This window comes from Xenopus laevis, chromosome 4S, assembly GCF_017654675.1.
Source record: "Xenopus laevis strain J_2021 chromosome 4S, Xenopus_laevis_v10.1, whole genome shotgun sequence".
Lineage (NCBI taxonomy): Eukaryota > Metazoa > Chordata > Amphibia > Anura > Pipidae > Xenopus > Xenopus laevis.
Window position 1 is genome coordinate 3,876,696 of NC_054378.1, and position 16,052 is coordinate 3,892,747.

General features: G+C 42.6%; 1 protein-coding gene across 1 annotated transcript in view; it reads left to right on the forward strand.

Annotated features, from left to right (window-relative positions):
* Positions 1-266: 266 nt before the first annotated feature.
* Positions 267-16,052, forward strand: part of LOC121393157 (tetraspanin-4-like) — a 110,511-nt gene continuing 94,725 nt past the window's right edge. Inside the window, exon 1 of the mRNA XM_041560798.1 lies at positions 267-1,363. Within this exon, the coding sequence (XP_041416732.1) occupies positions 1,025-1,363 (339 nt within the window). The 5' untranslated portion in view covers positions 267-1,024. The remainder of the gene's footprint in view (positions 1,364-16,052) is intronic.

The window sequence follows — 16,052 nt, forward strand, 5'->3', positions numbered from 1 at the left end:
CTGTCAATACTCTGCAACGCTGCCGTTAATTAGACAAAGCTAATAGAGTTGTAGAGAGCTGTAGGCTCATTATTGGGATTTATTAGTGATTTCATTACCATAAAGTGCCCTGTATAATGGCCCGGGCATCGTTATCCTATGCGATACATTGGCAAATAGGTTGATGAACAGACGTAGAGGCTTATCATTGAGAACAGGTTACTGAAAGAGTTAATAATCAGCCAGGGAGGGGGTGGGGTTACTGATCGATTAACCACTTCAGTGATGGGATAAGGGGGCCACATTATTGTCTTGTCTTCGCTCACTGAGCTGGAAACTGTGATGATGGACCGAGATAGTTTTGTGATTGGTTAGGAGGAGGGAAGCTGCCTTAGCGAGTGCGAGAGTGCTGAGCATGCATAAATAAGCCACAAGGAGAAGTCTCTGTCTCCCCCTCTCACTCTCTGTTCAGATACAGGAGTTGACCACAGAGGAACTGCTTCCCTGCATGAAGAAAAGAGAGAGCCAGGGAGAGGGAGGGAAGGAGCTTTGGAAAGAGAGAGAGAGTGTGTATGTGAGTGTGTGTGTGCCGGTATATGGACTAGAGGAGAACAGTGTGAATGAAGCTCATTCCCGTGTGTGTGAGATTACAGAGAGCACGAGAGAGAAGTGAGTGAGAGAAGCTGCTGCAGCAGGAGAGACAGAGACATGCCCCCTGCACCTCTGAGACATGTAGGAGCCCATGTGTCCTGCACACAGACATGTCGAGGAGGCGAGAGGGGACCTTCCTAACTCAACGTCTTAGGGGTTTCCTCTGCTTGGGGCAGCTGATGGCACGGGCACTTGTAGGAGAGGGATCACTACTCTGAATTATAACTCTGACTAAGAAGTGCTTGCCTTCTGCATCACTTACATTCGGATAATGGGACTGTGATTTTTCTCCATGGATTAACATTACAAATTAAGTTTAGGGGGGAAACCCTATCAAGTTAACAGCTCCAGCTCCCCCTACCCTGCCCAACAGGACAGTGCACCCAGCTGAGCCATGAGACGGTCGAGCACTGATGAATCCACTTACCATCGCAGTCCATCCCTGGATAGCAAGGACTACTCTTTGCCCAAGGGAGGTGCCTTTCGCCGTTACAGCAGCCTCTACGGAGGCCAGTTTGGGGCATCAGCAGGTGGTTCCTTTTTTGGGTTCCACACCAATCCAGGTCCCAAAGCCACCAAATCCAAGTACACTTCCCCGAAGGGAAACAAATACGTGGTGTTTTACTTGGATCTCTCCTTCATTTTCCTCCTAGAGCTGAAGAGGTGCAGGATGGCTCAGAACTGCCTACACTGTATGAAATATCTCATGTTCGTCTTCAACCTCCTCTTTTGGGTAAGTTCCTGGGGAGAAGGAGGGAGATGGGACTTGTTAACGTCAGGAGGTTAGCTCCTCTCTTTCTAATGATATGCTTACAGTTTGTGCCATGTGTTATTACAGTACATATGCCAGTCAGTGGCTTACATGATCATTTACAGGGTCAGTTTAGAGCAGTGATCCCCAACCAGAAGCTTGTGAGTAACATGTTGCTCTCCAACCCCTTGGATGTTGCTCTCAGGGTCCTCAAAGCAGGTGTTTATTTTTGAATTCCTGGCTTTAAAGTAGGGATGCACAGAATCCACTATTTTGGATTCGCCCGAACCCCCGAATCCTTCACAAGATATTCGGCCGAATACCGAACCAAAGCCTAATTTACATATGCAAATTAGGGGTGGGAAGAGGAGACTTTTTTTACTTCCTTGTTTTGTAACAAAAAGTCATGCGATTTCCCTCCTGCCCCTAATTTGCATATGCAAATTAGGATCCGGTTCGGCCGGGCAGAAGGATTCGGCCGAATCCTGCTGAAAAAGGCAGAATCCCGAACTGAATCCTGGATTTGGTGCATCCCTACTTAAAAGCAAGAACTAAGTATATTGCCAAGTGGAGTTTCTTGTAGGCTGCCAGTCCACATAGGGGCTGCCAAATAGCCAATCACAGCCCTTATTTGGTACCCCAAGGGACTTTTTCATTCTTATGTTGCCCCCAACTCTGTTTACCCTTTTTTTTTTTATTTAGGATGGAACTGCTTTCTGGCAGGCTGTTGTTTCTCCTACTCAATGTAACTGAATGTGTCTCAGTGGGACCTGGATTTTACTATGTGTTGTTCTTAGATCTACCAGGCAGCTGTTATCTTGTGTTAGGGAGCTGCTATCTGGTTACCTTCCCATTGTTCTGTTATTAGGCTGCTGGGGGGGGAAGGGAGGGGAATGATATCACTCCAACTTGCAGTACAGCAGTAAAGAGTGATTGAAGTTTATCAGAGCACAAGTCACATGACATGGGGCAGCTGGGAAACTGACAATATGTCTAGCCCCATGTCAGATTTCAAAATTAAATATAGAACAATCCATTTGCTCTTTTGAGATACACATTTCAGTGCAGAATTCTGCTAGAGCAGCTCTATTAACTGACGCGTTTTGAAAAAAACATTTTTTTTCCATGACTGTATCCCTTTAATGACTTTGTGTCCCGGTATGATCTGATTTCTCAAGTTATTTCCCCTTTTTGTGTTAAACTACATGGGCTGAAGTGCTGACCATGCAGCCCTGGTTCTGTGATGTATATTATATACCTGCTATTTCTTTATAGTCTCTTCCCAGCCCAATCCAACCATCCAAATGATTATCTTCATTATTTTAAGGGATGCACCATATCCACTATTTCGGATTCGGCCGAATCCTTCATGAAAGATTCGGCCGAATACCGAACCGAATCCTAATTTGCTCCATGCGGGGTTGTTTTAATATGATGCAATACAATAATTTTTATCGAAAAGCATGCATATGGAATTTTTTTGAGTATCACATGACTGGGGGCAGCTGGGAAAATGTCAATATGTCTAGCCCCAGATTTCAAAATGAAATGTAAAAAAATCTGTTTGTTCTTTTGAGAAACGGATTTCAGTGCAGAATTCTGCTGGAGCAGCTCTATTAACTGATACGTTTTGGAAAACAGTCTCCCTTTAAGAAGCAGTGAAGAAAAGCCCTGATGAGACTGACTGGCTTAATCATTTAAGTAATAAGTCACAAGTAAAATGATATAGTATTTCCCATAACGAGTAATGCGCATGATTAACTGCTGAATCCATGTAGTAAAGGAGAGGAGTAAGATATGTCGAATGATTGAATAATGAAAATGCATTTTGTGTCAATGACTTTAAGAAATGCTCCAGGTCGGTCCCATGTTGGAGCTTTATAATGAAACGATTAATGAATTCTCAGACCACAACGCTTTTTCCATCTCGGTTCTTGCTCCCGCCGGGAGAGATTCTTTATTAAGCACTAATTCTGCCAATTAACAGTCGTCTGTCTCAAGGTAATATCCGCTGAAGTCCAGCCAGAAAGTGAGATTGAGAGATGCCTCCTCGCTCCTGCCGACAGCAATAGCCTCCAATCTCTGGCAAACAAAACGTGTATTTCCCTGGTTTCCGTAGAGCGGTTACGGTTCAAGGGGAAGAGGCTCCACCATATAAGGCTCAATGTGTTACTGAAAGATTATACAGAATAATGGTTTATTGTGGCTTGAGATAACCTTTTCCACTTATATACATTGTGCGTGATCTCAAGCAGGGGGTCAAGCACTTTGCTCCTACGAATTGAATCATATACTTTGTTGTATTGGCCGGGAACTGGTTTTCATAAAGCAAATCTATTTATAATATACAGGTATGGGACCTGTTATCCAGAATGGTCGAGACCTGGGGTTTCCAGATAACGGATCTTTCTGTAATTTGGATCTTCAAACCTAAAGTCGACTAGAAAATCATTTAGGCATGAAAGTGGTTGTTCACATTCCAAACACTTTTTTCAGTTCAGTTGTTTTCAGATTGTTCCCCAGAAATACAGACTTTTTTCAATTATTTTCCATTATTTATTTTTTACCGTTTTTCCAAAATCCAAGATTAAAGTTGAATGTTCGTGTCTCTGGTGTTTGAGTCTGGCAGCTCAGTAATTCAGGTGCAGACTAATCTCCCCGAACTGCCTTCCCCTGCCTACTGCCGGCTAGAATGTAAATCGCCAGTTGGATGGCACTCGATTTTCCGAAATCCTCCGAAGGTGCTTTCTCTTCGGAAAATGAATCGCTCCAAGTGCAATCCTGCCGGCGATTTACATTCTAGCCTACAGTAGGCAGGGGAAGGCAGTTCGGGGAGATTAGTTGCCCCAAAGAAGAGGAGATTTGTCACCGGGCGACTAATCTCCCCGTGTCTCTGCCCTAAACTGTTAAAATTTTGCAACATTTAGTTGATACATTTCTCTCATACTCAGAATAATAGCACTGAGAGTGGGCCTCGGGTCTACGGTTTTTTGGTGGGCTTCTGGTCTTCAGGCTTGTGGATGGACCCCTGGTGTCCACAGTTGCCTTTCAATATTTTGCAAAGATTGTGTTAGCAAGAGACAAAGGGAATAGAGTACAGAATGCTATAGAGAGCTCTATGCCCTGAACTCTTTAGAGTTCAGATTGGATTTGGTATTGTGGGTTTAGTGCACCCTTGATTAATACATTTAATGTCGTTAAAGGACATGTAAACCTCCCCAACAAAAATGTAATCAGTAAAATCTTTAGATACCTGCCACGGTTAATAGTAAGGCTGCAGCATCCCCTTAATCACTTAGGATTCCTTCTACTCCTCTAACCCACTCTGCCCCCCTCCCTCGGGAATTTACTTTGGCTGTTTGCTCATGAGCATGCTCAGTTCTTCTCAGATTACCAAACATACCCTCCATTCTAACAGCCAATGAAGAGATAGCATTGCTGGTTCCCATAGAAACTGTCTGATCCTATGTCTCCTGAGCTCAGCTTAACCATTACAGTGCTCAACCCCAGCAGAACTTGTTCTTATCAAAGGATGCTGTGCCTGTATAAAACTGCATTCTGCATTGCATGAACTTTACAGCCTACATGTCTCAATGTTACCGATGATGTATCAGATGGAAAATGGCCGCCGGCTGAAAGCTGCTATTTGTTTACGGAAAATGTTATGGCGCTGGCAAATGGAGGGGGTATATGCAGTACAAATGATGTGGTTTGGGTGGGGAAGATATGGCCAACTTATATACATGTAGGAAAATGTAGGCTTTACATGTCCTTTAAGGCAAATACATTCCAAATGTAAGGGGTTTAACTCTAATGAAGCAGAACCTGTAGGGTGTAGCATCATCTCAGTACAAAACTGGAATTGTGGGATATAACCATCTGTTCTTCATGAGTGGCCTGAGCATTGTCCTGCTGGTGGAGTAAAAACATGAAAATCTGGTGCGGCTGGCTAGTGGCCAGGTGGAGTCCTTTCATATCCACCATCAAAGATGACCAACTGTTGCCTAAACTCTAATCACAGCATTACCAGAGAGAGAATAACATGATGCTGCTGACCCAGTAAAAGATCACTACAAAGCATAAGGGTGATCTTCTCCTTCAGATCTTAATACGGGAATCTGTTGATACAGGAACGATTTATCTCCCATGCATTACACTCTCCAGTGAATGTTGTGGGATTAACCAAAAATAACTTCACAGGTATTTCTGCAGGTTTCGGAAATGAGAATAACAAATAATTAGCCCATCTGGCCTCCCACCAGGGGTTTGTAGAGAGCAGTTGGCTTTCCTGCGGACTCTTCTCCTTGTACTGCTTTACCTCAAGGTTCCTTTATTTGGGAGGAAATGGGCAAAACAAGCAGTGTGGGCACGTAAACCCATATAATGAACGCTCAGATGGATTCCTCAAGTGCTACCGGTTCTGTTGGAATTCATAAACACCTATAAATTATTCATATAGATGAGAAAGAATTGGAAATGAGACAATATTATTTTGAAGACCATTTCTAGCAATATTTTGTAATGAGCCTGTCGTCACAGGGAGCCATGCAGCTGCTGTCCACCTACCGAGTGCCATATGAGATTGGGTATGAAAAAAAGGAATGTTTGTTCTTCTTCTTAATGGATCTATTAACCATAGAGCATTGAGGAATATGGAGTGTTGACTAGTTGAGAACTGTCTCTTATTACATTGTTTTGGTGGAAGTAGCCGAAGTCCTGAAAAGCCAAAGTCCCGAATAGCTGAAGTTCTAAATAGCCAATGTCCCGAATTGCCGAGGTCCCGAATAGCCAAAGTCCAGAATAGCTGAAGTTCCAAATAGCCGAGGTCCCGAATAGCTGAAGACCCAAGGTCGCGAACAGAGCCAAAGCTGTGAAAAGACCCAAAGCCACAGAAGGAGCCGAAGTAAAAGACCTGAAGCCACAAAAAGACCCAATCCATGAAAGAAGCTGAAGTCCTAAAGCCATCAAAGGAGCCAAAGCTAAAGACCTGAAGCCACGAGTTCTACTGAACACCAATGTGTTTTTATTTTATTAAACCCCTGGCCACCAATATAATATTTTAATACTCTATAGGCCCCTGCCACCAATGTTTTTTTTTTAAATATTCTCTGGGGCCCCAATGTTTTTTTTTTAACTTGTAAAGGGGGACCATGGCCACCAATGGTTTTTTAAAAAAACTTTTATGGGGTGCCCTGGTCACCAGTTATTTTTTTTTGAATTTGTCGGGGGGCCCTGACCACCAATATTTTTTTGTGGGGTGGGCGGGATCTGGGGTGGGGCTTGGAGGCTGGTGTGGACTGGGTCCAGGGGACGAAGCAAATTTTGTTGATTTCTAATGGCGGCCCTGCCCAAACACATAGTTCTAGTTTAATTTCCATGCTCCCTGCAGTGATTAATATATATAATATAATATTAATATATTCTCAATGCAGTTGGAATAGGGATCTGCTTATTATGAGACGTCTCTATTTGGATCTGCTTTGCTGCTATTCAGTGGCATTTCCCTTGATCCCAATACAAACAGAGCAGCAGAGTTTTATATGAGATTTGTCTCTGTACAAACTGCTGCTCTCAGAGGATCTCCATGTCCGTGTATTGGTAAAATCACCGTATATCAAGTCGCATTAAATATAAATCTATACGGCAGGGCTTGCACTTTGGTCACGGCTTTTGCATGGATAGAGGAGAAAGTGGGGAAGGTGAATAAGGCTGAGAACATAACTGTGTGGATTTATGTCTGTTGGTGAATACGTAAATCAGTTTGACTGCTCGGCACTTATTATTATATAAAGGGGAAGTGGAATCTATTCATTGAACGCTTTCAGGTGAATCCCCGTGTAATGTCACATCTAATGTCACAGCATATCAGTCAGCCGTGTGTTCTTTCGCTAGAAACCTGTCTGCGGCCGTTACGAAGATTGCATTCGACTCCCCTGTTTCGGATATAATCGTGCGGTTTTATTAAACTGTATAGTAAAGGTGACATAGAGACAGAGAGCAGACAACTTCTTGTCGATATTCGACCCTTAATACATCTGCCCCTAAAAGTGAACAAATTCGAATGGGAGGTTATTTATGAAAAACGAATAACTATTCAATTGAATAGTCTCGACCCAAATATTCGAATCAAATTTGAATCGAGTTTTCCTCCAGAAAAAAACTCGAATGCCAGGGAGGCAATACACATATTCAAATGGGTCAACGGATCTCTGCAAAAAAAATCTAAACATTAAGGGGGTTATTTATCAACGGTGGAAATTGGAATTTGTGTGAACTCTTAACAAATTCAAATGTACTCAACCCTGGAGAGTTTTAAAGGGAGAAGATAAGGCAGTTTAATCACTGATAACTGCTCAAATCCTATTACAGGTTCTCCCTCCTCCATCATTCCTGCAGACCTGCATTGAATTAGGGGTCAAGACGTCGCATTTAATTCGCAAACTCATTTTCCTCGGAGCCCCAAAGAGATCACTTTTCTGAAAAACCTCTCTCTGTCACAGAGAGCCGGTGCCTGGTTGTCCTTAATGTTTGTATAATAAGGTGGAAGGATTGTCAGCAGGAGGCCCAGGAGACAGGTGGCCTGTAAAGAGTGTGATGTTGTTTTAAATCACCTTTCTCGCCCCAAAACAGCAATATTTCACGTATTCTTTCTCCGCTTTACGTTAGCCGTTACGCTCACATTACAGTCGATGCTTAGTACAGAGCAGGCAATGCGTTAGGCTCTACATATTTTACATTCTTGTGGTTTTCATGTTATCAAATATTATTTCCTATTATTGAGGGGCAGATTTACATATGGTCCCTCGATATTCGACTGCCGAATGTAAATCCTTCGAATATCAAAGTCAAAGGATTTACCGCAAATAGTACGATCGAACGAAAAACCGTTCGATTAAATCCTTCGAATCGTTCAATTTGAAGGATTTTAATCCATCGATCGAACGATTTTTCTTCGACCAAAAAATTGCTAGGAAGCCTATGGGGACCTTCCCTAAAAGCTAACATGGCACCTCGGTAGGTTTTAGGCGGCAAAGTAGGGGGTCGAAGTATTTTTTAAAGAGATTATCGAATGGTCAAATAGTCGAACGATTTTTAGTTTGAAACGTTTGATTCGAAGTCGTAGTCGAAGTAGCCAATTCGATGGTCGAAGCAGCCAAAAAAACATTAGAAATTCGAAAAAAAATTTATTCTATTGCTTCACTTGAACTAAGTAAATGGGCCCCTTAGTATTTTGCTAACGGCTTGGGAGGCTCAATGATGAATTCAAGAATAAAAGATGCCTCAAAAGCAAAGTAAGGTATAAAAAAAACATAATTTCAGTGAACGTATAGATTAAAAATCCGCCTCCGACCCCAGAAATAAGATAGCGGGCTTAATCTTACAGCAGAACAGGAAGGCAAATACCGAAGAGAAGAAGATGGCGCCCGTGAACTCCGATGACCTGAATCTGCACCGAGGGGTAAGTAAAGAGTTAGGGGCATTTACCCGGGGTAACAGCTAGGCTGGGGGGGAGCAGGGAGGGGGGTCTATGTAGGGCTAGTGTTGGACTGGCCCACCGGGATACCAGGAAAACTCCCGGTGGGCCAAAGTGTTAGTGGCTGCTAAACTTTTGGCCTATTTCATGGCCATTCCCTATTATATGAGAACAAAGAGGCTAAATAGATGGAATAATAGATTATAGTATATAAAGAAACAAACTAGGAGAATAGAGGTTGATTGAGGAGATTAATATTAGTACTGAGAGTGGGCCCCTGGTCTAAGGTTTTATGGTGGGCCCCTGGTGTCCCAGTCTGACACTGATGTAGGGTAGGGGGTAGGTTTTTTTTAATTAGAGGAGAAGGAAAGGATAACATTAAGTAAGCTTTATCAGAAAGGTCTATATAAATACACCAGTAAACCCTCAAAGTAATGCTGCTCTGAGTCCTCTGTCAAAAGAAACATCACATTTCTTTCCTTCTATTGTGTACTCATGGGCTTCTGTATCAGACTTCCTGTTTTCAGCTTAAACCTCCAGGGCTAGGGCTTGAGCATGCTCAGTTCGCTCCTCTCTCCCTCCTCCCCTCCCTGCTGTAATCTGAGCCCAGAGCTATAAGTGAGCAGGGAGAGATTCAGGCAGGAAGTGATGTCAAACCAAGCTAATATGGCAGCTGCTATCCTAAACAAACAGAGAGCTTCTACAGCTGTTTACTCAGGTATGGTAAAGCATTCTGCAGAATAAATATATTGTTATAGCTTGCACTATTGTGGTTAATCTATTGGCAATAAACTGGTTTAAGTCCTAGCCAAAGACCGTCAAGGGATACTCCGTGTTTCTGTGTATAATGGTTCAAGGTCTGTGGGCACCTTATATTCATGCCAAGCTGAGTAAGTGTTTATGTGTAAATGTGGCCTCTATCCAACCGGGACGTTTGTGTGTAAATAAACACATTTCTCTTTAACCCATTTCATAACATCACTCATCGCCAGCGCATGAGCGCGATATTTTGCTTAAAAACAGGAATTTCCTCCTTCTCTATTAGATAAAAGGAAGGAATATTCACTACAGGAAAAAAAAATCCCATATGTCCTTTCATTGGCAAGAGGGTAGAGCAAAGATCGCGGAGCCAATGATTTCGCATGTGGAACGTAGCATATTAATTACCATTTTCTGGAGTTTATTAGCAAAGTCCCCCTTCGTCAGGGTAATCACAGGAGGCATTTGTAAAAGGTAGAAATGTTCCGCTAGATTATTCCGTAACTACAGAAAGCTTTCAGAGCCCTTGAAGTCCACATCTTGTTTCTCTCTGTGGTCCTCTTCTTTAACCTTCCACCTCGTTGTGCCCGGAGGAGCATTATGATTATTACACAAATATAACAGTTACAGACCCAAGGATAATCATAATAGCACTGAAGGATTTCAGTCTAATGGGTGTATGCGCCGGTGCTCGGCTCACTCATTATCTCGGTAATGTGAAAACACCGCTAAAATATAAATTGCTTGTGTACGAGGGAACAGCGTTGGCCGTTTGATATTGCGTGCCGATGCATTTTCCCAAGCTATTTCAGAACTTCCTCTTCTCATTCACGGATAAAGGGATGAGACATTGTAAACTTAAAATATTTTCGATGTTAAAGGGATACTGTCATGGAAAACATGTTTTTTCCAAAACACATCAGCTAATAGAGCTGCTCCAGCAGAATTCTGCACTGAAATCCATTTCTCAAAAGAGCAAACTGATTTTTTTATATTCAATTTTGAAATCTGACATGGGGCTAGACATATTGTCAGTTTCCCAGCTGCGCCTGGTCATGTGACTTGTGCCTGCACTTTAGGAGAGAAATGCTTTCTGGCAGGCTGCTGTTTTTCCTTCTCAATGTAACTGAATGTGTCTCAGTGGGACATGGGTTTTTACTATTGAGTGTTGTTCTTAGACAGGGATCCCCAACCTTTTGAACCCGTGAGCAACATTCAGAAGTATAAGGAGTTGGGGAGCAACACAAGCATGAAAAATGTTCTTGGGGTGCCAAATAAGTGCTGTGATTGGCCATTTGGTAGCCCCTGTGTGGATTGTGAACCTACATTGAGGCTCTGTTTGGCACTACATCTGGTTTTTATGAAACCTAATATAGTCTCCAAGACAGGAATTCAAAAATAATCATCTGCTTTGAGGCCACTGAGAGCAACATCCAAGGGGTTGGAGAGCAACATGTAGCTCACGAGCTACTGGTTGGGGATCACTGTTCTTAGATCTACCAGGCAGCTGTTATCTTGTGTTAGGGAGCTGCTATCTGGTTACCTTCCCATTGTTCTGTTGTTAGGCTGCTGGGGGGAAAGGGAGGGGGTGATATCACTCCAACTTGCAGTACAACAGTAAAGAGTGTTTGAAGTTTATCAGAGCACAAGTCACATGACTTGGGGCAGCTGGGAAATTGACAATATGTCTAGCCCCATGTCAGATTTCAAAATTGAAGATAAAAAAAAATGTTTGCTCTTTTGAAAAATGGATTTCAGTGCAGAATTCTGCTGGAACAGCACTATTAACCGATTCATTTTGAAAAAATTTTTTTTTCCCCATGACAGTATCCCTTTAAGGTTCGTTTGACTGATATCTGTGTAAAATTAGCCAGATATCTGATCAGGCACGTTTGAAAATTGACAGGTTGATGGAGTTCTCGCAGATGCATTTGATTGTTGGCCCACAGGGCAGTGAGTTTTGTCAATCGGGCCCAGTCAGTGGGCCAATCAGAACATGTTTCCTGATCCACTATGGTGGCTTCTTGTGTAAGATGATCACACTCTAGGAGGGCTATGACATATGATGGGGAAGATAGGGTGGATTGGGTCGATTCTTCAAGTTGTATTTGGTAAAATTTTATTCAAAGAAACTATAAGATAAAAAAGAAGGTATAGTGGTTCCTTATGGATAATTGCTGTGATGGCACCTGCTTGTCCTGATGAGAGGAAAAGGGAGAGGAATTGTAATGCACAGCCATATGTGAGGACATTCATTGGTTTAGTGAAAGGCCCAGCAGAAGACACGTAGAAGTGATCTGTGCTGCCTGATTAGACAACTGATGCATCTTGCCAATAGTCTGAGCAATTTACTGCTAGAGATAAAAGCTTGATTTGTCTGCTGGATAGAACTTGCTCAAAGAGAACACCCTGGTTACAGAGCAGAAGAGCCAATTATACCATGCGAGGTATAGGGAACAACTTGACATGGCAGTAGGCTGTGTGTTTTGTTTTAATTACATTATCAAATCATCCTTTGTCATAAACGTATAGTTCTTAAAGATTACGACTGTCAGAATGGTGGCACAGTATATCCGACTGCTCCCTGTATGAGATTTATATCGATGGACCAAATGAGATCCAATCATCATATCATAAAATTAAGAAAAACATTCTCCCTTTGCAATTGGAATAGCTTCCCATACAGATATTTATTTCTTTGCACACGGCCCTTTGTTTTTTTCAGTATTTCATGGTATAAGTGCTTGCATGAACCTAACAAATGAACAAATGAATATAGTGTTCTGCGCATTGAGATGGAAAGGAACTGTTTCAGTTGTTTATATTCGGCCAGGTCTTTGGCACAGTTCAGGGTCACACAAGGAGATTGTAACTCGGTCTCTTTCATCAGATAGTTGCTTCCTTACTGCATTCTCCCATACACTTGAGAAGAGTAGAGACCTAAAAGAAGCTTGAGACAAGCAAACTCACTAGTATGAAAGGACATACCCTGGAGCTCTACTGTAGGAAACAGAAAAGGGTCAGAAGGAACTATAAACAGGTGCTGTTGTCACAAACGCCGCAGTTCCAGGAGCTCCGGGCGGTGCATCCGTTCCTTCCGGTGTCGCTCCCGAAATGGCGGGCCGCCACGTGGGTAGCGGCGCCGGCGCAAACACGCCAGCGCATCGAAGCCGGCGTCAGGACGCCAATGACGTCACTATGGCGCCAAATTCAAACTTAAAAGCGCAACCCAGACGCCAGAATGGCGCCCAAGTATAGGAAACATTTCCTGTGTGTATCCTGGGTTCCCTGTGAGCTGTTATTGTTGAATCTTGTTCCTGATTATTATCCTGACCTTTGCTTCGACTTTGGATCTTGCTTCTATCTGCCTGCCTTTGAACTCTCGCCTGAACTAGAGTATCCGTTGGATTAACCCCTTGGACACCGCGACTTTGATTCCTCCAGAGGGCTTCCTCCTCGATCCTGACTACCTCCCTGGTGGGAGCTCCCGGCTCCCTGACAGCTGTAAAGGGTGGTATCAGGGATTGTAAAATATATTGAAAGGATGGGATGCCAAATTGGGTTGGAGGTCTAAAGTAATTCACTGGCAGGTGTGGTTCAGATAATTTAAACTGTCATTCTGTTTTATAGATACCAGAAAGCAAGCACAGACACTGTTATCATAAGCGTTTCCATAATTCTGCTCACAAGAACCTCAAATGTGGCCCCATAAATGCACACATTGCTGTCAGTTAGCAAGTATCAGATTCTAGGGACCAATCACTATGCATAAAGGAAGAGTATTCTTGAGGAATAATGCTGTAAGAAGCAACATGACATGTCAGGATGCAGAGTAGTATTGATAGGAACTATAGTCCAAAGAGGAGAGATGTTTACAGTGGTTTCTATACTGTTCTATAATGAGAATAACCAAGTGTAAACACAGGGTGCTTAAAGGGAATAACAGGGAACTGCAGTATTTCTGGTCAGGCGATCTCTTCCTGTTACAGTTAGAGCTGCAGTATTTCTGGTCAGGTGATCTCTTCCTGTTACAGTTAGAGCTGCAGTATTTCTGGTCAGGTGATCTCTTCCTGTTACAGTTAGAGCTGCAGTATTTCTGGTCAGGTGATCTCTTCCTGTTACAGTTAGAGCTGCAGTATTTCTGGTCAGGTGATTTCTTCCTGTTACAGTTAGAGCTGCAGTATTTCTGGTCATGTGATCTCTTTCTGTTACAGTTAGAGCTGAAGTATTTCTGGTCAGGTGATCTCTTCCTGTTACAGTTAGAGCTGCAGTATTTCTGGTCCGGTGATCTCTTCCTGTTACAGTTAGAGCTGCAGTATTTCTGGTCAGGTGATCTCTTCCTGTTACAGTTAGAGCTGAAGTATTTCTGGTCAGGTGATCTCTTCCTGTTACAGTTAGAGCTGAAGTATTTCTGGTCAGGTGATCTCTGAGGCTGCACAGAGAATATGACAGATGTAAAAGGGTAACATTTACTTAAATATATATTCCAGTTTGGTGAGAATCTTTAATATGCCACTTAACATGATATAAACTACTATCTCAAAGGGGAACTATCGTGAAAATTAAAAATTAATATAAGCTTCCTCATATTGAAATAAGAAATTTTCCAAATGCAATCAAATAAAAATTCTTCATTGTTTCTGAAATAATCAAGTTTATATTCACTTTTCCTCTCTCAGCATCTGTTTCTCTTCATTTTCTCTTCATGGAGCAGTTGGGTGTCAAATGAATGATCCAATATATCTTATAGGGGGCTCCCTTTCCTAGCAGATGAATTAGAGCTCACTCAAACTCCAGTAGTAATGAAAGGCAGTTACAAAATAACTGCCTTTTGCACAAATTCTGCATGTAGAGAGACACGATGTCTGGTGAGTTTAATAGAGTGACCTCTAATACATCTTCAAGGCAAAAGGAGCCCCCCTATAAGATATATTGGATCTAACTGTCAATAAATATCTGACACCCAACTGCTGCATGAAGACTGAATGAAGATAAACAGATGCTGAAAGAGGAATAGTGAATATAAACTTGATTATTTCAGACTAGGCTGCAAGGTTTTGAGATGTGCACTTGATAAAGGGCCTATCCTGAAACATGTAGTGTGCTTCCTATCTACTGAATAGAAACATTGCAGTCTAGTCTACTGCATTGGTCTTTTCCTGCACTTTTGCTACAATATTAATGGATTCATTTTGGAGATCGGCACAGGATACTCTCCACAGTATTTTTACAGGTTGCTCAGTAAATGGTTGACACTGGGGAAATGTGCTAAGGCCAGCATCCCTTTAAGCCCCCAAAGTATTTGTCTTAGATGTAAAGCAAATATCATGTTGCACAGGTGCCCAGTACAGACAAACCCACTTGTGTATCAGGGCCTTAACTCTGCCGTTAGAAACACAACGGCTTTTTGATATCGTCTTGTTTCTGAGGTTTATCCATAAAACCACCCCCCATACCATTAAAATTCAGCCATCTACATTGGTGCACAGATCAGTGGATGGCCTCTAGGCATTTACAAGGAATTACTGCAGGTTTAGAATTTGGTTTTAGGTTGCGATTGGACCGTAATGGATATTGATCGCTCCCGATGACAGCGAGACACTCAGGGTAATGGAGCTTGAAGCTGCTGAAATGGGGGCATGATATAAAAATAAACAGAGTCAGAGAAGGGAGCGATGTCTATTTTTTATCTCCCTTTGTTTGGTATCTCATAGAAGACTATAAAGTAACTAAATTCCATGGATGCAGGGCATTCACTGGCTTTGTGACCCAACTGCCAGAACAGAGGGATTTATCCCAATCTAATTTGAAGCAAAGTTGAAGTTGCAGATTTTCTAAACAATTTCCAATTATTCCATTGAATTGTTTTTTTTTATCTATTACTCTGTGTAACCAGCTGAGGAGGATTCTGTATTACATGTACCTACATTCAGTCCTCCCATTGCAGACCGGTGCAGAGCCAACAGCCTGTCTCTCAATGTAGACAAAACAAAGGAGATGGTTGTTGATTTTAGGAAGACTAGGAGTGACCACCTGCCACTGTACATCGAAGGCTCTAATGTGGAGATCGTCAAAAGCACCAAATTCATTGGTGTCCACCTGGCAGAGAACCTCACCTGGTCCCACAACACCAGCTACTTAGCCAAGAAAGCCCAACAGCACCTCTACTTCTTGCGCAAGCTGAAGAAATCCCATCTCCCACCATCCATACTCAAAACCTTCTACAGAGGGACTATCGAGAGCATCCTGAGCAGCTGTATCACTGTCTGGGCTGGAACTGCACTGTCATGGAGCGCAAGACCCTACAGAGGATAGTGAAGACAGCAGAGAAGATCATAGGTGTCTCTCTTCCTTCCATCACGGACATTTACACCATTCGCTGCATCCCTAAAGCCACCAACATTGTGACTGATCCAACACACCCCTCACACTCACTGT